Source organism: Pipistrellus hanaki, assembly GCF_964339955.1.
Source record: "Pipistrellus hanaki genome assembly, chromosome: 1".
NCBI classification, from domain to species: Eukaryota; Metazoa; Chordata; class Mammalia; order Chiroptera; family Vespertilionidae; genus Pipistrellus; species Pipistrellus hanaki.
Window position 1 is genome coordinate 111,744,849 of NC_140503.1, and position 23,865 is coordinate 111,768,713.

Here is a 23,865-nt window from a genome sequence, read left to right on the forward strand (position 1 = left end):
CCCAGTCAGAGCATAATCTTGGGTTGCAGGCTCATCCTCAGTAGGGGCTGTGCAGGAGGCAGCCAATAGATGATTATCATCTATGTTTCTATCCCTCTTTCCCTTCCTCTGAAATCAATAAAAACTTATTAAAAAAAAAAAAAAAAAAAAGATAAGTAGTAATAAAGAAGTGTATGAGAGCAGCTTTAAGAAAGTGAGAAAAGCCTGGCCAGTGTGGTTAAGTGGTTGAGAATCAACCTATGAACCAGGAGGTTACTGTTTGATTCGCAGTTGGGCATGTGCCAGTGTTGCAGGCTTGATCCCCAGTGGGGGAATGTAGGAGGCAGCCAATTGATGATTCTTTCTCATCACTGATGCTTCTATCTCTCCCTCTCCCTTCCTCTCTGAAATCAATAAAATAAAAGTGAAAAAACATAAAGTGAGAAACATAAAGAGAATAAATGTACTCTTATGTAATTAACCTTATGTAAAACTACAATGCAAAACATACACACTGTAAACATATATTTGTTAAACTTGAAATGCTTACTGAATAGATTCATTTAGAGCAGAAGACAGACACAATTATTTTTAGTTTAAACTAGAGACCTGGTGCATGAAATTCGTGCGGGTGGATGAGGGGTGTTCCTCAGCCCAACCTGCACCCTCTCGAATCTGGGACCCCTTGAGGGATGTCCTAGTGGGATCAGCCCTAAAGGGGCAGTCAGATATCCCTCTCACAATCCAGGACTGTTGGCTCCCAACCACTTGCCTACCTCTGCCTGATTACTCCTAACCTCTACCACCTACCAGCCTGATCACCCCCTAACCACTCCACTGCCAGCCTGGTTGATGCCTAACTGCTTCCCAGATGGCCCAATTGCCCCTAACTGCTCTCCCTGCAGTCCTGGTCACCCCCAACTGCCCTCCCCTGCAGGTCTGGTCACCCCTAACTGCCCTCCCCTGCAGGTCTGGTCACCCCTAACTGCCCTCCCCTGCAGGTCATCTTGTGGCGGCCATCTTGTGACCACATGGGGGCAGCCATCTTGTTTCTTGGAGTGATGTTCAATTTGCATATTGCTCTTTTATTAGATAGGATAATAATTTTCTGGGAAAATAACTCCAACAAGGGATCCAGCTGCCTTATATGGTAATGAGAAGTATTCATGTATTTTAAAACTTTCAAAAGTCTCTCCTGATTCTAAAATTCCACAATTATAGTTTATTAAAAAAACATATTTTAAGTACCTAATTCATGTCAAGAGATTTCTGCAATCAATGTTAAATCATTAGATTTGAAACTCAAATGAAATAAAACCATTAAATACATTTTCAATATAAATAATTTAGAATCAAGAGGGATTTTTAAAATATATTTTACTGATTTTTTAGAGAGGAAGAGAGAGAGATAAAGAGTTAGAAACATCGATGAGAGAGAATCATCGATCAGTTGCCTCTTGCACAACCCCCACTGGGAATGTGCCCACAACCAAGGTACATGCCCTTGACCGGAATCGAACCTGGGACCTCTCAGTCCACAGGCAGACGCTCTATCCACTGAGCCAAACCGTTTTCGGCTCAAGAGGGATTTTTAAGAGTATAAAACTATACTATCAAAGCTCTAACAAATTTTGGGTGAAAAGGAAAAACAAGTTCTAGCATTCATCTGGAATACAAAAATGTAAAATATTTTGTGAAAGAACAATGCAGTTTTCCTGAAAGATATCAAAAGAAACTAACTAGGAAGCTATAATAATTAAAAGTATGACACTGGCTAGGAACAGAAAAATGGATCAACAGAACATATCCAAGTATATTTGAGAATTTAGTCTATGATAAAGGAGTATTTTAGAATTAATGCAGAAAAGTTGGATTATTCAATAATTTAAAAAAATAAAGGATTAATCTCTATTTCACGAAGAACACAAACTAAATGCCAGATGAATGATTTTTAAAAACTATTTTAAAATTAGAAGAAAATTCAATGTTTATATATTCTTGGCAAGATAGGCACAAAAATCAGAAACTAATAAAGGATTGAATACTGCCGAAGCCGGTTTGGCTCAGTGGTAGAGCGTCGGTCTGGGGACTGAAAGGTCCCAGGTTCGATTCCGGTCAAGGGCATGTACATTGGTTGCGGGCTCATCCCTGGTAGGGGGTGTGCAAGAGGCAGCTGGTCGATGTTTCTCTCTCATCGACGTTTCTAGCTCTCTATCTCTCTCCCTTTCTCTCTGTAAAAAATCAATACAATATATTATTGGGTCAGCAGCTAAGTAATTGCGGGTTTCACACATATATGGCTTCAGTTGAATTTTTAGTTTGCAGACGTAGTACAAATGTAAAACACATTTTGTTATTTGATAGTTGGCTATTCAGCTGTTAATCAGTAAAAAAAGTTTTTTGATCTGTTTTGTAGTTTTCGTTTGGCGTTCGTTGAAAAATAGAAAATCAAAAGGAACATTTTCGTCATATTTTGCTTTTTTATTTCCGCAAAGGGAAAACGCATCGCAAGCTCATAAAAAGTTATGTGCTGTTTATGATGACGAAGCCTTAAAAGAACGGCAGTGTCAAAATTGGTTTGCCAAATTTCGTTCTGGTGATTTTTCACTCAAAGATGAAAAACGCTCTGGTCGTCCAGTTGAAGTTGATGACGCCCTAATCAAAGCAATAATCAATTCAGACTGTCACAGTACAACACGTGAGATTGCAGAGAAGCTTCATGTATCACATACATGCATTGAAAATCACTTAAAACAACTTAGCTATGTTCAAAAACTCGATACATGGGTTCCTCACGAACTGAAAGAATCACAGTTAACGCAACGCATTAGCAGCTGCAATTTGCTAAAGAAACGTAATGAAAATGATCCATTTTTAAAACGACTGATAACTGGCGATGAAAAATGGGTTGTTTACAACAATATCAAGCGGAAAAGATAGTGGAGCAGGCCAGGTGAACCAACTCAAACAACATCAAAAGCTGATATTCATCAAAAGAAGGTTTTGTTATCAGTTTGGTGGGATTACAAAGGAATTGTCTACTTTGAACTCTTACCACCCAACTGAACGATCAATTCTGATGTCTACATTGAACAACTAACGAAATTAAACAATGCAGTTGAAGAAAAGCGGCCCGAATTGACAAATCGAAAAGGTGTTGTATTCCATCATGACAATGCAAGGCCACACACATCTTTGGTCACTCGGCAAAAATTAATGGAGCTTGGTTGGGATGTTTTGCCACATCCACCATATAGTCCTGACCTTGCACCATCTGATTACTTTTTGTTTCGATCTTTACAAAACTCCTTGAATGGTAAAAATTTCAATAATGATGATGATGTCAAATCGTACCTGATTCAGTTTTTTGCTAATAAAAACCAGAAGTTTTTTGAACGTGGGATTATGATGCTGCCTGAAAGATGGCAAAAGGTCATTGATCAAAATGGGCAATACATTACAGAATAAAGTTATTTAGTTCCATGAAAAAATTGTCTTTGATTTTCTTTAAAAAATCCGCAATTACTTAGCTGCCGACCCAATAAATTAAAAAAAGATTGAATACTGACCATTAAAAAAGCCTCTATATGATAAAGATACCCTAAACAAATTAAAAGGTATACCAAAACTGCAGGATTAAAAGTATGTGTGTATGGGTACACACACACACACACACACACACACACACACACACATATATGTATACTAGAGGCCCATTGTAAGATATTCGTGCAAGAATAGGCCTTCCTTGCCGAAACTGGTTTAGCTCAGTGGATAGAGCGTTGGTCTGCGGACTGAAAGGTCCCAGGTTCAATTCCGGTCAAGGGCACGTACATTGGTTATGGGCACATCCCCAGTAGGGGGTGTGCAGGAGGCAGCTGGTCGATGATTCTCTCTCATCAATGTTTCTAGCTCTCTTATCCCTCCTTCCTTCCTCTCTGCGAAAAATCAATAAAATAAAAGAAAAAAAAAAAAAAAAGAAAAAAAAAAAAGAATAGGCCTTCCTTCTCCTGGCTTTCCTCCCAAAGGCCCGGGAGCCCCAAAGTCCTAGCTTCTGCTGCAGCACCACTCCTGTACCTCCCTCCACTGCTCCCCTTCCCTTCATAGCAGGCATCATGCTGATCTGTGCCTGCATATGCAAATTAACCTCCATCTTTGTTGGGTTGATTTGCATACTCTGACTGCCTGTATGCATAGCGGAGTGAAGGTTAATTTGCATGTTTCTCTTTTATTAGGTAAGGTATTTGTGTGTGAAGTTTGCAAGACAGTGAAATACATGTTATTGCCCCTGCAGAAACAAAAATGATCCAGTAAATCAACGCATCAGACACTAAGAAAGTGGAGGGAGTTGGGAGAGGAAGATGATAAAAAGGTAACAAAATAAAGACAATGTTTAGAAGGTCTGATTAATAAATTGTAAGACACCTTAATTCTGGTTTACTACCCAGTTTGGGAATTCAAAAACTAGGTATACTTTCCCTGTAAGTTCAGGTTATCCTTCAATGAAAAGACTGCTTGACATAGGAATCCTATCTAATAAAGATAGAATATGCTAATTGACTATCACTCCATCACAAAGATGGCTGCATCCACAGCTGAGACCAAGTTCCCTTAAGGAGCCTTAATGAGCAATCATCTGGGACCTGAGGCTACACCCTCCCCTGCCCCTGTGGGGCTTGACAGGGGACCTCAGACTGTGCCCCCTACCCAGCAGTGTTTGACAGGGACCTCAGGCCTCAGCGCCAGACTGGGGGACCTCAGACCATGACCCCTGCACTGGTGCCAGGCCAGGGGACCTGAGACCATGCCCCCACCTAGCAGGGCTTGAAGGGGGACCTCAAGGTACACTTCCTGTCCTGATGCTGGGCTAGGGGACCTCAGGCTGCTCCCTCCGCCCCAGTGCCAGGCTGGGGGACTTCAGGCCATGCCCACACCCCAGCACTGGGCCAGGGGACTTGAGGCTTTACCCCTGTAGCTGGTGGGGCATGACAAGGAACCTCAGGCTGTGTTACCCACCCAGCAAGGCTTGACGGGGTCAAGGTACACCCCCAGTGGGGCTTGACAGGGGACCTGAGACTGTGCCCCCCGCCTGGTGAGGCTTGACAGGGGACCTCAGGCCACCCCCCCCATCCTGGCCCCTGGCCATGGGACCTGAGGCTAGACCCCTGTTCGGCAGGCCTTAACAAGGGTGAGACTGGCCAGGACTGGATCTAGCCTAATTGCAGGGGTGGGGGAAGTGGGTCTGGGTCTCACATGATTTTGAGACACATGTGAGTGGGCGAGGACTTGACTCTGGGTACCCCTATTAATGTGCACAAATTTTGTGCACCAGGCCACTAGTAAGCTATAAAGATACTGCCCTGGCCAATGTCTTTAGTTGTTAGAGCATCAGCTCTGCACCAAAGGGACACAGGTTTGATTCCCATCAAGGGCAACCCAGGTTCAATCCCCAACCCAATCAGGTCAGGTTCAGGAGGCAACCAATTGATGTCTCTCTCACTTTGATGTGCTTTTTTCTTTTCTTCTTCTTCTCTCTCTACCCCTCCCTCCATTCCTCTCACTCTCCATAAAACTCAATGGAAAAAATATACTCAAGTGAGAACCACAACAAAGAGATATAAAGATAGCAACAGTGGAAGTCCAACAAAAACTGGGTGGCCACCTGATTATTTTACTATTAAGCCATCCAAGCCAGCTAAAACTGGACCCCAGCCGGGACCAGTTTGGCTCAGTGGATAGAGCGTTGGCCTGGGGACTGAAAGGTCCCGGGTTCGATTCCGGTCAAGGGCATGTACCTTGGTTGCGGGCGCATCCCCAGTAGGGGATGTGCAAGAGGCAGCTGATCGATGATTCTCTCTCATCGATGTTTCTAACTCTCTATCCCTCTCTCTTCCTCTCTGTGAAAAATCAATAAAATATATATTTAAAAAAAAAATAAAAAAATAAAAAAATAAAAAAATAAAACTGGACCCCAATATAAAATACACAGAGCTTCTATTCAATTTATTAAAATCTAATCTTCAATATATGCAAAAATCCAGAAATTAGACATGACAGATTAAAAACACAAAAAACTTCACAGGAAACAATGCTAGGAGCAGCCATCAACTATTCTAATACCCTCAAAGAAATGACAAAAAGGTATGCAGCCATATAACAATAGGAGGATATGAGACAAAGAACACAGGGGTATTAAGGAGGTAGCTGATCAATGTTTCTCTCTCATGGATGTTTCTCTCTCTCAAAAAACAAAAACAAAAAAACAGCACAAACGTATTTTTTAAATAAATAAATATAAGTTTCCATGAGGCCCAGTGGTGGAGCATTGATTGATCCATGAACCAGAAGGTCACGGTTCAATTCCCTATCAGAGTATATGTCCGGGTTGCGGGCTCAATTCCCAGTAGGGGGCATACAGGAAGCAGTTAATCAATATTCTCTTACTGAAGTTTTTATCTATCACTCTCCCTTCCTGTTTCTCTAAAAAGTCAACAAAAACTTATTAAAAAATAAATAAAAAAGCTTCTTTATGGAAAAACATGTTATATAAATATCAGAAGAATGGTATCATACTTATCAATAGCAACAGAAGAAGTTATAAGTGGATCAAGAGATGCCTTCAAAGCCCTAAGGAAAAATTACTTTCAATTCTATACCCCACTGGACCATTAATTTTGTATTTCAGACATAAAGAAGGCTTAATTTCTTTTTGTTTTTTTTAAAGCCCAAGCATCCTTTATTGAGTAATAGGATGTTTTCAATAAAATGTGGGAACATAAACCAAGAAAGAGTAGGATCAAATAAACTTTTTTAAAAAATATTTTTTTACTCGAGGCCCAGTGCACGGATTCGTACATCAGTGGGGTCCCTGGGCCTGGCCTGTGCCCTCTACCTATCTGGGATCCCTTGGGGGATGTCTGATAGCTGGTTTTGGCCCAATCCAGACGGGAGGGAGCTCAATCCTGCGTCTTGAGCATCTGTCCCCTAGTAGTCAGTGCACATCATAACAACCAGTCATTTGGTTACACACACACACACACACACACACACACACACACACACATTGATTTCAGTGAGTAAGGGAGAGGGAGAGAAAAATCGATGATGAGAGAAAATCACTGATTGGCTGCCTCCTGCATGCCCCCCACTGGGGATTGAGCCCACAACCCAGGCAGGTGTCCTTGACTAGAATCTAATCCAAGACCATTCAGTCCCCAGGTTGACGCTCTATCCACGGAGCAAAAAAAAAAACTAAGGTCTAATAAACTCTTAATAAATTGAGCTAGAAACCCAGGAATGAGGTAGACATATTCTAGAATCAGGATGACAAAGAAATCCAAAGATAACATCTGTATAACAGAAACAGAATAGAACAACAAGTCCACATTACAGAAGAGAAGATCCCAGGTGGGACAGCTTAAAGAGAGAAGGGAAAAAATGGAATTTACAGATTTCAGAGTGTAATTCTCTTTTACAATTTTCATACTAAGAAGAATATTTTTTAAAATATATTTTTATTGATTTCAGAAAAGAAGGAAGAGGGAGAGATAGAAACATCAATGATGAGAATCACTGATCAGCTGCCTCCTGCACGCCCCCACTGGGGATGTGCCCACAACCTACCAAGGTACATGCCCTTGACCAGAATCGAACCTGGGACCCTTCGGTCCGCAGACTGAAGCTCTAGCCACTGAGCCAAACGAGCATGGGCTAAGTAGAATATTTTTAACTCCCAAAAATAACTTACAAAGTATTTGTACATTATGTAAAGTAGTATTTAGTACTGACTACTGAAAGTAGCTTTTGGAAGGGGTGAAAATTTTTAAATGTTCAAAGAAAACCAGCCAAGTTGAATAATGGGAAGGAACCAGTAATTAAATCCAGGTAAAATAAAAGGCTATGAAACATATCCAATTGGAAAGATGAAGAATGAAAAAATAATATAGAAGTAAACTAAAATTTTTAGTTAACATTACAAAATTATGTCTTCAGCAAATTAAGAAAGCACTACAATATCATACATGTTAAAAAATACCAGAAGAGCCAAAATCAGTTTGGCTCAGTGGATAGAGTGTCGGCCTGTGGACTGAAGGGTCCTGGGTTCGATTCCGGTCAAGGGCATGTACCTTGGTAGGTTGCGGGCACATCCCCAGTGGGAGATGTGCAGGAGGCAGCTGATTGATGATACTCTCTCAATGATGTTTCTAACTATCTCTCTCTTCCTCTCTGTAAAAAATCAATGAAATATATTAAAAAAAAAAAAAAAAAAAAAAAAAAAAATACCAGAAGAAACAGCTACAATATTTGAAGAGGGGTGTTTAGACTGCTTTTTATTATAAGCAGTTTAATACTGATTTTTTAAACATTTAAAAGTTCCTATAATTAATAAGAAAAACATAACCCAAAAGTAAAAGGAGTAAATGATATGAAGAGTCAATGTGAAAATGGCTTATCTATAATAATAAAAGCATAATATACAAATCGACCGAACAACAGAATGACCGTCTGGGAGACCTTCCAGATGACCACTCTATGACACCCACTGGCACCAAGCCAGCCAAGGTGGGTGTGATGCAATTGGTCAGGGTCTCAGCCATTGCCCCATGATCACCCTACAGAGGGAGGCCCAGGCCACCAGCTGGCAAGGTGACCGATCAATTAGGGGACTCCATGATTGCCCCCAAGAGGGAGGCCCAGGCCACTTACTGGAGGCCTGGTGGGCGGGGCCTTCCTCTGTGGGACACAATCGGTCATCCCAAAGAGGGAGGCCCAGGCTGGCCCAAGGCAGTGCTGCAGTGGGTAGGCAAGGGCTACCTCTTTGGATGATCCATTGAGGAGCCCTAGCCAGGTGGGCAGGGCCTACCTCTTTGGGGGGATGATCACAGGGCTCCTGGAGTGAGAGGGCCGAGGGGGGAGACATGCACCAGGCCTCTAGTATAAGGATATGAAAGATGGCAAACCAGGATAAACAATCTGGAGATATGTAAACTAAAATAATGTGATGTCACCTAAGGATAAAGAAAAATGTGGCCGAAACCGGTTTGGCTCAATGGTAGAGCATCGGTCTGCGGACTGAAAGGTCCCAGGTTCGATTCTGGTCAGGGGCATGTACGTTGGTTGCGGGCACATCCCCGGTGGGGGATGTGCAAGAGGCAGCTGGCCGGTGTTTCTCTCTCATCGACGTTTCTAGCTTTCTCTCTCTCTCCCTTCCTCTCTGTAAAAAAAAAATCAAAAAGAAAAAAGAAAAAGAAAAATGTGGTCTGCTATGGGAAATGACTCCTCTCATACACTGTGAGAATTTAAAATATCACTTCTGAAGAAACATTTGATAGAATTTAACTTTGATAGAGTTCCAAATCCAGCATGCTCTACATAAATACTGACTTGTATGAAGACCTTAAGTAAAGCACCGATTGTTTCCTATGCATAAGAATTTGCTCAAATAAAATATAATGCCTGGACACTGTAAAATACTTCGCAAAAGTTAAAAAATTATGGCAGAAATTCCAAAACATTGTTATAAAAAAAAAAAATCAAAGGACAATATGAACAAACATGTATAGCTGTGTGTATCTAAAAGAACACACACCAAGCCATTAACCACAAGGGGAGTGGAACTGGGAACATAAGGGAGGTATAAAAAGAGAGGGAGCCCAGCCAGCATGGCCATGGTTGAGCATCTATAAATCAGAAGGTCAAGGTTTAATTCTTGGTAGAAACACATTTGCAGGCTGTGGGCTCGATTCCCAGTAGGTGATGTACAGGAGGCAGCCGATCAGTGGTGCTCTCTCATCATTGATGTTTCTGTTTCTCTCTCCCTCCCTCTCCTTTCCTCTCTGAAATCAATAAAATATACCTTGAATAAATAATGGAAGGGAAATTATGTGGGTTTTTCTTTTATATAATCATGCATACATTTATTATATGTATTCTTTTTAAATAGAGAAATTATATGGAACTTAAACTTTGGGTTTAGCATTCACAAATAGTTCTATTATCATAAGAAAAACTAACTTATAATTTATATCTTTGAACACGTGATTAACAGTTTCACATACCCTCTTATTGTACTGTTTGTCTCAGAATCCCCAGGATCCAATGTTTCTTTTAAGAAGTTTATATAATGTATCCAAAGGTCAACACTAAGAGGTATTGCCTGAAGCCCCCGTCGATACACCTAAGAAGAAAACAACAAAACTGTACTTCAAATATTTAATTATTTCTTAACAGAGAGGTAACACTGTGTTATCCGATGAACCTTAGAAATACTAATTACTGGAATTTTGTTTAAATAATCTACCATTACCATTTGGGTGGAGGTTGGATAGAACATGGCAATGTTCTGATCCCCACGTGCAGTCTTGATCTTCAAAGCGCAGCAGTCCCTGCATTCTGACCGGGTTGTGTGGGCAGGCTTTGGGTTACAGACCATAGGGCACAGACCCATTAGAGCACCAATGACAGCGTCTGACCAAAAATGCAATAAGACGTAGCAAATGTGACTAGCAAACCAACTATATTGTTTGGAAAATGAGAAATAAATGTAAGTGAGAGAAAAGCCCTGCCCTACTTGTTAAGCTGCAGTGTAATACAGAGGCTTGCACTGCAAAGCTTGACAAACTGTAGAGGTTTAACGCACCTGCCAACAAAGAGAGAAAATATTAGCTACAAATGCCACAAGAGTGACAAATGCAAATAAAATACCCTATAAAATTGTTTGACCACAAATCGTAGGTACTGCCAGCCAAAGAAAAAAAAAGTCTTTGTTATTTGGCTTACAGTACCTAATGGAAATTATTTTATTCAGTGATGTACGCACCTCATCTGATTGTTTAATGTTGTCATGCCGCTTTTCAAGGTCTGCATACTTTTTCCAGTAACCATAGCAATACGGATAGTGTATGAAAAATTTGTCAAATGCTTTCCTGGCAGCCATCAAGTGATTCTGATGAAAATAAAATGAGGTGTTTAAATATCTTGGAAGTTTTCGTCACAAAAATACTTATTATTCCTTTCAAATGTGTTATCTCAAATAAAAGAAATAGCAGGTTTAAAGACCACACACAGCAGTACCTTTCCCTACACATGCAATCTTATCCTTTGAAACAGAGGAACTAATTCTGTTAAACTACAAGGTAACCTTTATTCCACAGATTTTATCCAGATACACATGCACAGCACTTATTATGAACATGACTCTACTGACTTTTCACAACACACCAATGTGGTTTTTCTTGAAGTTAAAAAAGTGTATATACCCAATGTGATGCAACTTAATCTGAAAATTATAAAAAAAAGGCAACCTTAATTATAAAACAATAAGGCCTAGTCTAATAATGACTTGATTAATCTGTTCCTTTAATCCCATTTAAAAGTTACTAACCTCCTGTTCTACATACTGAAGCAAATATACCCAGCCTGTAAAATCCTGAGGATTATTTTCTACAGTTTTCCAAAACTTTTCATATTCTGGAGGGAAATTTGCTTCTGTTTCTGCCACTGGAAGGTCCACAGCATTGGCTATTTCATTTTCTTCTGTAGTTGCATTCACATTAGGAGATCCATCAGGTGACTGTTCCATTTCCGTAACATTCATAATTTCAGTACTGAAATCAGCAGACTGTTCTACCACTACTTCAGAACTATTGCCTGTGCTGCCATTACTAGAATTTCTGTACTCATCCATGTGAGAATTTTGCATGGCTGTTTATTTTATCTTCAGTTAATGATCTGTAGAAACAATAAAGAAAAACATTTTCCAAATGTTTATTTAGAATCATCAAAACCACTCCTTTTTAAAAATGATTTTTAGAGAAGAAAAAAATAGAAACATTAATGTGAGCGCAAAACATCAATCAGCAACCTCCTGTGTGTTCTTACTGGGTATCGAACATGCAACAGAGCATTTGCCCTGACCAGAAATTGAATCAGCAACCTTTCAGTGCATGGAATGACAACCAACCAGGTGAAAAGCACCAGTCAGGGAAAAACCATCTTTTTATAAAACACTAGTTCTCATTAGCTATTAAAGAAATATAATAATTTTATTCTTGATATCTCTTATAACTCTTAATTAGGTTTATTAGTTTCTATATTATAAATGAAATTCTATAACATATGCCAAAACCGGTTTGGCTCAGTGGATAGAGCGTCGGCCTGCGGACCCACGAGTCCCAGGTTCGATTCCGATCAAGGGCATGTGTCTTGGCTGCAGGCACATACCCAAGTAGGGAGTGTGCAGGAGGCAGCTGATCGATGTTTCTCTCTCATCGATATTTCTAACTCTCTATCCCTCTCCCTTCCTTCCTATAAAAATCAATAAAAAAAAAAAAAAAAATATATATATATATATATATATATATATATATATATATATATAAAGAAATTCTATAGCATAAATTTAAAAGGTTTTCCATTACTTTCCATATGTTTTATTGTTGGGTATTTGAGTAAACACTAAATAACTAAGTACTTAGTTCCTCATTCCATAAAGCAAATGAGGGTTTGTGCCTGCTCCCTAAAGAAGCAATCATATCTGAAATCAATGCTTGTTTCTTAGCTAGCTAAAATTATAAAATTCAATGTCTGAATACCATCTTGCTATGGTATTAACCCTGGAAAACAGCAATATCTTTAATATCTGTTTTGAAGGCTAAAGAGAAAATAGCAAAAATTCTGGTCATGGATATAAATGTTTTAGAGGGAAATTTATCACTTAGCTTAGGATAAAGTTTTAGAAAAGGTTGAAATTTTTGAAATATATTAATATATTTGAAATATATTAATACATTTACAATAAAATTTAAATCCTAGCACCTAGATTTAATTTTCTTTTAGAAGTCATAAATGAAGGTATTAAAAATTGTAAAAGCCCTGACCGGAGTAGCTCAGTTGGTTGGCATCATTTGGCACCACAAGGTTACAGATTTGATTCCTGGTCAGGGCACATGCCTGGGTTATGGGCTCAATCCCCGGTAGGGGATGTGCATGAGTCAGCAGATTGATGTTCCACTCTCAAATAGATGTTTCTCCCTCTTCCTTCTTCTCGCTCTAAAAATCAATAAAAACATATATATATTTTTTTTAATTACAAGAATAACTTCTACAGTGAATATTATGAAAAACATATTTGTAGCCAAAACCAGTTTGGCTCAGTGGTAGAGCATAGGCCTGCGGACTGAAAGGTCCCAGGTTCGATTCTGATCAAGGGCATGTACATTGGTTGCGGGCACATCCCCAGTAGGGGGTGTGCAAGAGGCAGCTGGTCGATGTTTCTAGCTCTCTATCCCTCTCTCCTCCTCTCTGTAAAAAAAATCAATAAAATATATTAAAAACCTATTTGTGTAAGTTCTATCATCTGGATAGTAATTATATAAAACTGAATTACATCATCTCATTGTTAAGGCCATAAAATAATAAGGGATTAGTATATTTTTATGCTATAAGGCACACAATATATTTTCATAATTCACATCATCTCTTCTAACAGCTTAAATGGGAAGTGGATCATTAAAGTATAGGGCATGTCTCTTTTATTTTTTAAGTGAGGGATTATCATCAAAGTTAAATAAAATTGGTTTACTTTAAAAAAAAACATATTTTTATTGATTTCAGAGAAGGAAAAAGGAGAGAGAGATAGAAACATAAATGATGAGAGAGAATCACTGATCAGCTGCCTCCTGCATGCCTCCTACTGGGAATCGAGCCCACAACCCAGGCATGTGCCCTGACTGCAATCGAATTGTGACCTCATGATTCATAGGTCAACACTCAACCACTGAGCCATGACAGCAGGACAAGAATGATTTACTCTTTTTTTTTTTTTTTAATAATATTTTATTAATTTTTTACAGAGAGAAAGGGAGAAGAATAGAGTTAGAAACATCAATGAGAGAGAAACATCGATCAGCTGCCTACTGCACACTCCCTAATGGGTATGTGCCCACAACCAAGGTACATGCCCTTGACCAGAATCGAACCTGGGACCCTTGAGCCCTCAGGTCAATGCTCATCCACTGAGCCAAACCGGTTAGGGCAAAAATGATTTACTCTTAAAACATATTCAGAATATACAATTATTTAATGTAATTAAAAAGATGATTAAGCCGAAACCGGTTTGGCTCAGTGGATAGAGCATCAGCCTGCGGACTGAAAGGTCCCAGGTTCGATTCCGGTCAAGGGCATGTACCTTGGTTGTGGGCACATCCCCAGTATGGGGTGTGCAGGAGGCAGCTGATTGATGTTTCTCTCTCATTGATGTTTCTAACTCTCTCTCTCTCCTTTCCTCTCTGTAAAAAAAAAAAAAAAAAAAAAAAAAAAAAAAAAAAGATGATTAAGACTTTAAATACAGCAATTCAAAGAAAGAAATGCAAGTGACCAATAAGCATATAAAAGGATCACATCTTTTACTAACAAAGATGTAAATTAAGATATCAAATTGGGCCGAAACCGGTTTGGCTCAATGGATAGAGCGTCAGCTTGGGGACTGAAAGGTCCCGGGTTGATTCCGGTCAAGGGCACGTACCTTGGTTGCGGGCATATCCCCAGTAGGGGGTGTGCAAGAGGCAGCTGGTCGATGACTCTCTCTCATCGATGTTTCTAACTCTCTACCCCTCTCTCTTCCTCTCTGTACAAAATCAATAAAATATATTAAAAAATAAATAAATAAATAAATAAATAAATAAAAATAAAAAATAAATAAATAAATAAATAAATATTAAGATATCAAATTGGCAATAATTAAAGACATCTTTCTAGAAGACAGTCAAGCAAAATGTAACAAATGGCAATTTTGCATATTTTATGTATGAAAATAATCAAACTAAAACATTTATCTTTTTAAGAACCTTCACTACAACACAGTATTAATGCAAAAAGAGGGAAGTATGAAGAGGACTGCTTTAGTAAGTGGTATATATAATGGAATAATCCTATCCTATACAATAAAAGCCTAGTGACCACAATGGCGTAACGACCATGACTGGTCTGCTTGACCAGTCGCTATGAGGTGCACTGACCACCTCCCTGTCTCTCCTTCCACCCTCTGCCCGCAGGCTCCTATCGCTGGATGGGGAACAGGGTGGGTGGCTGGGGAACAGGGTGGGTGGCATTAGGGCGGGACTGGGGACTGGCGAGCAGGCAGAAGATGGCCCTGATGACAGGCTAGGCCTAGGGACCCTACCCGGGCACAATTTCGTGTACTAGGCCTCTAGTCTATAATAAAAGCATAATATATTAATTAGACTGGACAGCCAGACTACCTTCCAGATGAAGCCAGGGCTGTGAGGGTTGAGCCCCTTGCAAGAATTTTGTGCATCAGGCCTCTAATAAACAATAATTAAAAAGGAAATATGTATATCTATGTTCATATAGAAAGATATCCACTATGTATATACCATATATATGCAACACATGTATCTGTAAGGATTTATACCAAATAAAATAAAACACAATAAAAATATTGCTGTTAATAGTTCTCCCTAAATAACTGGGCTGATGCTTTCTTCTTTTGGCTTATCTGGAATTATTTCACAGAAGTGAAAGGGGGGAAAAAGGAGGATTTTGTTTTGTATTAAGAAAAGCTAGGCCGAAACCGGTTTGGCTCAGTGGTAGAGCGTCGGTCTGCAGACTGAAAGGTCCCAGGTTCGATTCCGGTCAAGGGCATGCACATTAGTTGCAGGCACATACCCGGTAGGGGGTATGCAAGAGGCAGCTGGTTGATGTTTCTCTCTCATCAACGTTTCTAGCTCTCTCTCTCTCTCCCTTCCTCTCTGTAAAAAATCAATAAAATATATTTAAAAAAGAAAAAAAAGAAAAGCTAGCTGAACCATACCAATGGCCAGTGGGTAACTTTTGTGTGTGTGTGTGTGTGTGTGTGTGTGTTTGGGGGGCGGGGGGAGGTTTTGGCAATTTTATGCCTACTTTAAAAATCTGGGTTTCACTATAGACTGTACAGAAATTCTTAAACACAGCTCCACACAATAGTCCCCTAGTAAGCTATTTCTTAAAAATGCAGATACCTTAGCCCCAAAGTCAATGATCTTAAGGTATAGGCTTAGGCTTAGAAAGCTGTTCTTCTATCAAGTTCTCTAAATAATTCAGAGGAACAGAAACTTATCCATGGGTAAACTCTGAATAAAACTGTTGGATCAAAGAATACATGTAAATTAAATTTAGGATGATGCTGAGAATTAATCTCTAGAAAAGTTGCATTAACCATTTGACAAGACACTTTTAGATATTCATCCAATATCCTCCTCTCAATATCTTCCTAATAAAACATGGTTTTTGTTCTAGAGAGGCAAGATACCTAACCCTTTATAAGAGATGATACTGAACAGACGCCTGCTGCAGAGCCCTGAAGAGAAGACTTTGCTTTTCTGATTAAAAAAAGAGAGATACCCTCAAGCAGTATATATTCTACCACATTTTCTTACTTTGAATGTGAACATATGTGAAACAACTACGCACATAAAGGGAATGGTCAGAAAAATTAAGAAATCAAGATGTTAATAACACAGTGCCAGGTTCATACTATGAGAAAAATAAATCCCTAGTTTAATCGATTAGTAATTAACAAGTTTTCCATTACTTTCAGACAGATGCACTCCTAACTGATTAACCCAATCACAATGCATGAGAATGTCCATTTCTTCTTCTTTCCTTCTCAGCAGTAGGTACCATGAAACTTAATTTTTGCTCATTTGATTTAAAAATATAAATAAGGCCGAAACCGGTTTGGCTCTATGGATAGAGCGTCGGTTTGGGGACTGAAGGGTCCCGGGTTCGATTCCGGTCAAGGGCATGTACCTTGGTTGCGGGCATATCCCCAGTAGGGGGTGTGCAAGAGGCAGCTGATCGATGACTCTCTCTCATCGATGTTTCTAACTCTCTATTTCTCTCCCTTCCTATCTGTACAAAATCAATAAAATATATTTAAAAATAAATAAATAAAAAATAAATAAAAATATAAATAAGAGCAGAACCTCATTTTGTGATTTGCATTTCTTTAACTATGAGGAGGTTGAATTTCTTTTTCTGTATTTTTTTTTTCCTTAAATGCCTTTTCACATTCTTTGTCCATATTTTCTATTGTATTTAATTTTTATTCTCACTTGTTTATACAAGCTTTTTGTAAATCAAGGAAATCAGATCTTTGTGACATATACTGTGAAACATTTTTGTTAGTATTTCCTTTTATTAGTTTTAGGTTTTGTGTTTGTGTGTGTGCGTGTGTGTGTGTGTGTGTGTAGAGGACATCTTTTAAATTGTCATGTGCACATGAAATCCAGATTTTAAATGTTATTATTTCAAAGTAGTAGTATGAACCGAACTTTTTCCTAACAAAAGATAAATTTAAAATGTTAAATCAGCCAGGCCAACTTAGCTCAGTGATTGAGTGTTGACTTATCAAACAAGAGGTGACAGTTCAATTCCCAGTCAGGACAGATGCTTGGGTTGCGGGATCAATCCCCAGTACGAGGTGTGCAGGAGGCAGCCAATCAATGATTCTCTCTTGTCACTGATGTTTTTCTCTCTCCTCTCTTCTGAGATAAAAAATAAACATTAAAATAATAATAATATAATTAATAATAATAATAATAATAATAATAATAATAATAAAATGTTAAATCAAGAGGCCTTTTGAGACTGAATGCCACTGGAAGAATTAGTTATAACCAGGTAAGTCTAGGGAATAATAATTTTTAAAAAAGAACAAGGAAAATAAGGTAAGTGCAGGAAGGTCAGGTGGGGACAAAAGTTTTTTTTTTCTTTTTTAATATATTTTTATTGATTTCAGAAAGGAAGGGAGAGAGAGAGAGAGAAATAGCAACATCAATGATGAGAGAGAATCACTGATCAACTGCCTCCTGAATGCCCCCCTACTGAGGATCGAGCCTGCAACCTAGGTGCCCTTGACTGGAATCGAACCTGGGACCCTTCAGTCCATAGGCTAACTCTCAATCCAGAACCAAACCGGTCAGGGTAACAAAAAAGTTTTTGATACATGATATACAGCACTCTACTAAATTCCTTGTTGAAAATTGTAAGTCAAGTCCTCACTCTATAAGGCTTATTAACTAGTCAGATAGAGGGAGAGGGGGGGGAAAGGAAATAATGCGAGAAAGAGAATTTCAAATGAACAAAAAAAATAAAGAGGTCAAATGAAAATCATATAACCATCTAAAAATGCTTCGTGAAATACAGAACTGGGTCTTAACTTTTATTTAACTTTACAGAACAAACTTTCTTGACAGTACACAAGAAGAAAGAAATTAGGACTGGTTCAAAGACAAGAAGACACACTGACCAGCATGAAGAGGGTTTACATTAGGGAAGTGGAAAGATAAGCAGAAGAATAAGTAGGGTAAAATCAGGGAGACTGGAGAAGAAATGATTAAAGAAGAAAATTTACAGAGAGATTTGAGAAGAAATTACAGAAGAAATTCTAGCCTTGCTGTGTGGCTCTGTGGTTGAGCATCAACCTATGAACCAGGAAGTCAGGGTTTGATTCCAGGCCAGGGCACATGCCCAAATTGTGGGCTCAATCCCCACTAGGAAGTATGCAGGAGGCAGCCAATCAATGATTCTCATCATTGATGTTTCTATCTCTCTCCCTCTTTCTTCCTATCTGAAATCAATAAAAAGATATTTAAAAAATAAAATTGTAATTTGCTCCCATCCTCAGCATATCTAATCTCCTTTACCTTCCTCTACATTTTTTCTATTATCCATAGAATTTATTATATTCTAACATAGTAAACAATTTACTCATTTCTTTTATACTATGATATAAGCATAACCAGCCTGCTCTTTTTATTCCCACTGCTCTTGTTATATTGTAGTTTAAGTAATCATTATCTCCCAACTAGACTAGTATTTTTCAAACTGCGTATTGCTTTAGTTCAGGGGTGGGGAACCTTTATTCTGCAAGGGCCTTTTGAATACTATAACATTATTTGAGGGCCATATAAAATTATTAATCTGCCCTAAGTGGTTTGTCTCAGTGTCAGCCTGTAGACAGGTTAGATTTCTATCATGGGCACATGCCTGTGTTTTGGGCTCAATCTTCAGTGGGAGGTGTGCAGGTGGCAGCTGATCAATGATTCCCTCTCACCACTGATGTTTCTAACTCTCTCTCCCTCTCTGAAATAAAAAAATATATATTTTTAAATTATCGATTTTAAAATTAGCCTCCTAGGATCCTCCCCGACCCCGACCATGGTCAGGACTCCTGCAGGAAGCAACTAATTGATGTGTTTCTCTCACATCCATATTTCTCTCTGTCGTTCCCTCTTTCTTAAAATATATTTTTATTGATTCAGAAAGAGGAAGGGAGAGAGAGACAGAAACATCAATGAGATAGAATCATTGACTGGCTGACTTCTGCATGCCTACATTGGGAATTGAGCCCACAACTTAGGCATGTGCCCTTGACCTGAATCAAACCCAGGACCTTTCAATCTGCAGGTCAAGATCTACGCACTGAGCCAAACTGGCTAGGGTAGTCTTTCCCTCTTTCTTACACTCTCTCTAAAAATCAATGGGAAAATATCCTTGAGTGAGGATTAAAAAGTAAATAATTTTTAAAATAGTAAAATAAAATTAGCCTCCTATATTTGGTCAAACATCTAATTAACTCACCCTAATGCCTTAGCAGTGCCAGACCAAATGATTTTGCAGACCTTATATGGCCTGCAGGCTGGATGTTCCCCACCCCTACTGTATATTATCTTCATTCTTTTTGTAAATGGAAAATGGAATTTAAATATTTTTATCAGAATACGTTGCACATAGTAAAGGTATATTGTTTGGTTACATTGGTTACAATTATATACACACATGCAATTCAACTATATATTGGTTTTAAATTAAAGATCTGGCCCAGTTACTCATTAGGGAACTTTGAGCAATTACTATCATTAAACCTCATCAACAAAACAAACACACTAACTTCCTATAAAAATGAACTGTCCTGCCCTAATCAGTTTGGCTCAGTGGATAGAGCGTTGGCCTGTAGACTGAAGGGTCCTGCGTTCGATTCCGGTCAAGGGCATGTACCTTGGTTCCAGGCACATCCCCAGTGGGGGGTGTACAGGAGACAGCTGATCAATGTTTCTGACTCTCTATCCTTCTTCCTTCCTCTCTGTCACAAAATCAATATTTTGTGACAGAGAGGAAGGCCGACGCTCTATCCACTGAGCCAAACAGGTTTCAGCAATAAAATATATATTTTTAAAAATGAATGTTCTCTTCTTTTCAGTCACACGGCTACTGTTACAATTTGAATAATTATTAACATCCCACCTGAATATTTGTTAAACTTTGGACTATTTAAAACTGCTTCCCTCTTTAAAAAATGAAAACATGCCAAGCCAGTGTGTCTCAGTGGTTGAGTATCGACCTACAAACCAGGAGGTCACAGTTTGATTCCTGCACATGCCTGGGGTTTTGAGCTTGACGCCTAGAAGGGGATGAGCAGGAGGCAACCAATCAATGATTCTCATTACTGATGTTTCCATCTCTCCCTCTATCTTCCTGACTGAAATCAATAAAAAAATGTATATTACTTAAAAATGAAAACATAGCCAAAACCAGTTTGGCTCAGTGGATAGAGCATCAGCCCGTGGACTGAAAGGTCCCGGGTTCGATTCCAGTCTAGGGCATGTACCTTGGTTGCAGGCACATCCCTAGTGTGGGGTGTGCAAGAGGCAACTGATCGATGATTCTCTCTCATCAATGTTTCTAACTTTCTATCCCTCTCTCTTCCTCTCTGTAAAAAATCAATAAAATATATATATTTTTAAAAATGAAAACATATAGAAAAAAATTTATCAGGTTAACACACACATTGAGGGCACATTGTTGAAATAATTCAACTACCTTTTATTGGGCTGCAATGTTACATGCACATAATACAAGGTGGGGCAAAGTAGGTTTACAGTTGTGAATAACCCAAACAGTTTATAAACTTACTTTTATCCCACCCTGTATAATGGGTTGCAGTCAAAATATTTGAAAAACACTGCTACACTATTACTATGATAAATTAATATTACTAGAATATTAAATTCAGTGAGAACAGAGACGTTAGTTTTGTTTATACCTTTAATGTTTAGTTATGACATATACATTTGACTAAATTCTACCCACCAACGTAAAATTTGGAGGACGATTTAAATAATCCACACATAATTAAAGATGAGAAGTTGGGCCTGACTGGGTGGCTTGGAGCATAGTCCATACACCAAAAAGGTTGCAGGTTCAATCCCCAGTCTGGGCACATATGAGAGGAAACTGACTAATGTTTCTCTACTTCTACTTCTCTCTCTCTTAAAAAAAATAAAAATAAATGATGTATCCTTAGGTGAGAAAAGAAAAAAGGCAACTGTTAATTTTAAGAATACAGTAAGTTTGATCTAATACCTTTTTTAAAAACTATATTTATGCCAATAGAGGTAAGCGATTATTTTTTTCATAAGCAGCAACACATAAAAAACTGAAGATGTTAGTTACTAAGGACTGAAAGTCAGGAGAAGTTTGAACAAAACAAATTAACTTTGCAATCAACAAGTTACTCAGTGCTTCATCCAGATAAGCTAATTTTAAGGCTCAGGATGTTAGGAAAAGATACTACCATAACCACTGGTTTTAGCAACTGTTTTCAGAGACTAAATAGAATGGTCACAGATTATGTTCCAGAAATTGGAACGAACACACATATCTGTACCACTCAGGTGTTGTTTTTTAATCCTCATCTGAAGATAGGTGTTTTGATTTTAGAGAGATGAAAGAAGAGGGAGAGAAACATTGATGTGAGAAACATCAATTGTCTCCCTTATGCACCCCGATTAGGGACCAAATCCAAAACCCATGTATGTGCCCTAACTGGGAATTGAACCCTTGACCTTTCCGTGTGTACACAGGATGCTCCAACCAACTGAGCCACACAAGCCAGGGCAATCACTCAGGTTTTTTAGGGAAAACAATCATCATTTGGCTAGAATTACCACTTTCTCCTTTGACAATTAAAAAAAAAAATTCTGCTTAATGAAGAATTGTTAACATACCATAGAAGGTTCTGTTCTTTTGCTTGAAAAACATAAACACAGGTTTTATCACTTGATTTATAAAATTCTTTTTCTTATTCAAATGTAAGTAAAACCAGTAGCACATAGTGACACTGAAAATTTTCTGCTTTTCAATTAGCCATCTTTAGTCTCCCTCTAATTATTTTAGAGTTTGAAATATAAGGAAGAAGTCTTCAGTAGGATTCCTTTTGTTCACCTTTTCCCACCAAAGACTGTAGAGTGGAAAGTTCCAACTTTTGCAACTCCAGAGTGTAGTTATAAATACAGGGGGGGGGGGGAGGAAGAATACCCAACAGTAGTTATTGCTTTTTTTTCAAGCCACTTACTCTCCTACAGAGCCCAAAACACTCAAGTTCCAAAGTGAACTTCATATTCATAATTCCATCATAAAACTTGCTTCCTTAAGTTTCAACCTTCCTTATAGAAAAGTTTCAAGTATTCCTAAACAGATTGAATCAGTTGCCAAATAACTTGAAATCCTCAAAGAGGAGGAGGCACTGTGAATATCAAACTAAAAAGTAACAATCTCATGACATAAAATAATCATCAGTCACACATTAAGAGCAGCACTTATTAAGTTAAGGAAGACTTCATTCTTAAACAGATTTCTTCAAAAAATCTTTAATGTCGCCCCGGCTGGTTTGGCTCGTGGACAGAGCCTCAGCCTGCGGACTGAAGGACACAGGCCCAGGTTGCAGGCTCCATCCCCAGTAGGGAGCATGCAAGAGGGCAGCCGATCAATGATTCTCATCATCGATGTTTCTCTCTTCCTCTCCCTTTCTCTCTGAAATCAATAAAAATACTTTTTTAAAAAAAAAAAGACCTTTAATGTCTAGTTTTTCTGCTTCTATCCTGCCAAAAGCTCTGTTAATGCTGGGGTGCTGCGACTCGGGGCCCAGAGATTTAGCTGATGCAGTCAGAATACGGAGCGCGGCCTACAAGGCCCCTAAATTAAGCTTCATTAACAGAACCTGTATGTCCCCAATGTCCTGGCGTCTGCCGCGGAGCCTTCCAGTTCCAGCCGTCCCAGCCACACCGGTTTCCAGCTCCTGGGGAAGCACGGGCTCCACACTTACCCCAAATCGCTTCCTCAGTCACGTGGAGGCCCGCATTCCCAGGCCCGCCCGGAAACGTTCAGTCTAAGAAAAGAAACCTCCACTGCTCCACCCAACAGGTGCGGAGGCCGGAGCAGCGGCAGCGGGGCGCCCGGGCCGGGCCGGCCAGGCCGCAAGCCGGCGGGAGGGAGGCCCGGCCCCGCGCGGCCTGAAGGCGGGCAGGCCCCCGCCCGCCCGGCCTGCCGCCCCCCTCACCCCCGCCAATCCCGAGGCGCCCACCCCAGCTGACCTGACGGTGGAGGCGACTCAAGGCCATGAGCCGCAAACTGGGCGGCCACGGCACTTCCACGGTCTCCGCGCCCACAGCCGCCGCTGCACCGCCACCGGCGCCACACCACCTCCTTCGGAGAGAGCGCGCCGCGCATGCGCCGAGGGCTTGGGGCGCGAGGGAGTCACGTGGTCGCGCTGCGTGCGTCCGGCTCCGCTCGGGATCCGAGAGCCCCGCCCCCCGCCGGCCCGGGCTCCGGGGGCCGCGGCCGCTGCGGGCCGTTTCCTCCCTCAGCGGGTTCTTCCCAAACTGAAAGGGCATTTAGGTCCTTTCACACCCGTGATCTTAAACACAGCCAGCGCTCAGCCCTCCCCCTGCCCCCCAAAGAAAGAAATTGTTTTACTTTGTAGGCAAATCTGATGTTTCCCAACAATTGTTTAGGTTTTACCTCTCTACCTAAAAATGGACAGAA

At 39.7% G+C, this 23,865-nt stretch overlaps 2 protein-coding genes across 7 annotated transcripts in view; one reads left to right on the forward strand and one right to left on the reverse strand.

Moving 5' to 3' along the window:
* The window catches only part of FKBP3 (FKBP prolyl isomerase 3), a 48,442-nt gene extending 44,040 nt beyond the window's left edge, over nt 1-4,402 (forward strand). Inside the window, exon 7 of the mRNA XM_084885386.1 lies at nt 4,274-4,402. The gene's annotated coding sequence lies outside the window, so the exon portion shown is untranslated. The remainder of the gene's footprint in view (nt 1-4,273) is intronic.
* PRPF39 (pre-mRNA processing factor 39) overlaps nt 1-23,561 on the reverse strand; it is a 46,589-nt gene extending 23,028 nt beyond the window's left edge. For 2 of the 6 annotated variants that reach the window (XM_084885154.1, XM_084885152.1), the window contains exons 1-4: nt 23,415-23,561; nt 11,363-11,709; nt 10,799-10,924; nt 10,038-10,156 (exon numbers count right to left, since the gene is read on the reverse strand). In XM_084885154.1, coding sequence (XP_084741280.1) covers nt 10,038-10,156; nt 10,799-10,924; nt 11,363-11,680 — 563 coding nt within the window. In that variant the 5' untranslated portion in view covers nt 11,681-11,709; nt 23,415-23,561. Of the gene's footprint in view, nt 1-10,037; nt 10,157-10,285; nt 10,619-10,798; nt 10,927-11,362; nt 11,710-12,857; nt 13,030-23,414 lie in introns of those variants that run through there. The other 4 variants (XM_084885156.1, XM_084885157.1, XM_084885153.1 and 1 more) reach the window with 4 other exon arrangements.
* Between the last annotated feature and the right edge of the window lie 304 nt (nt 23,562-23,865).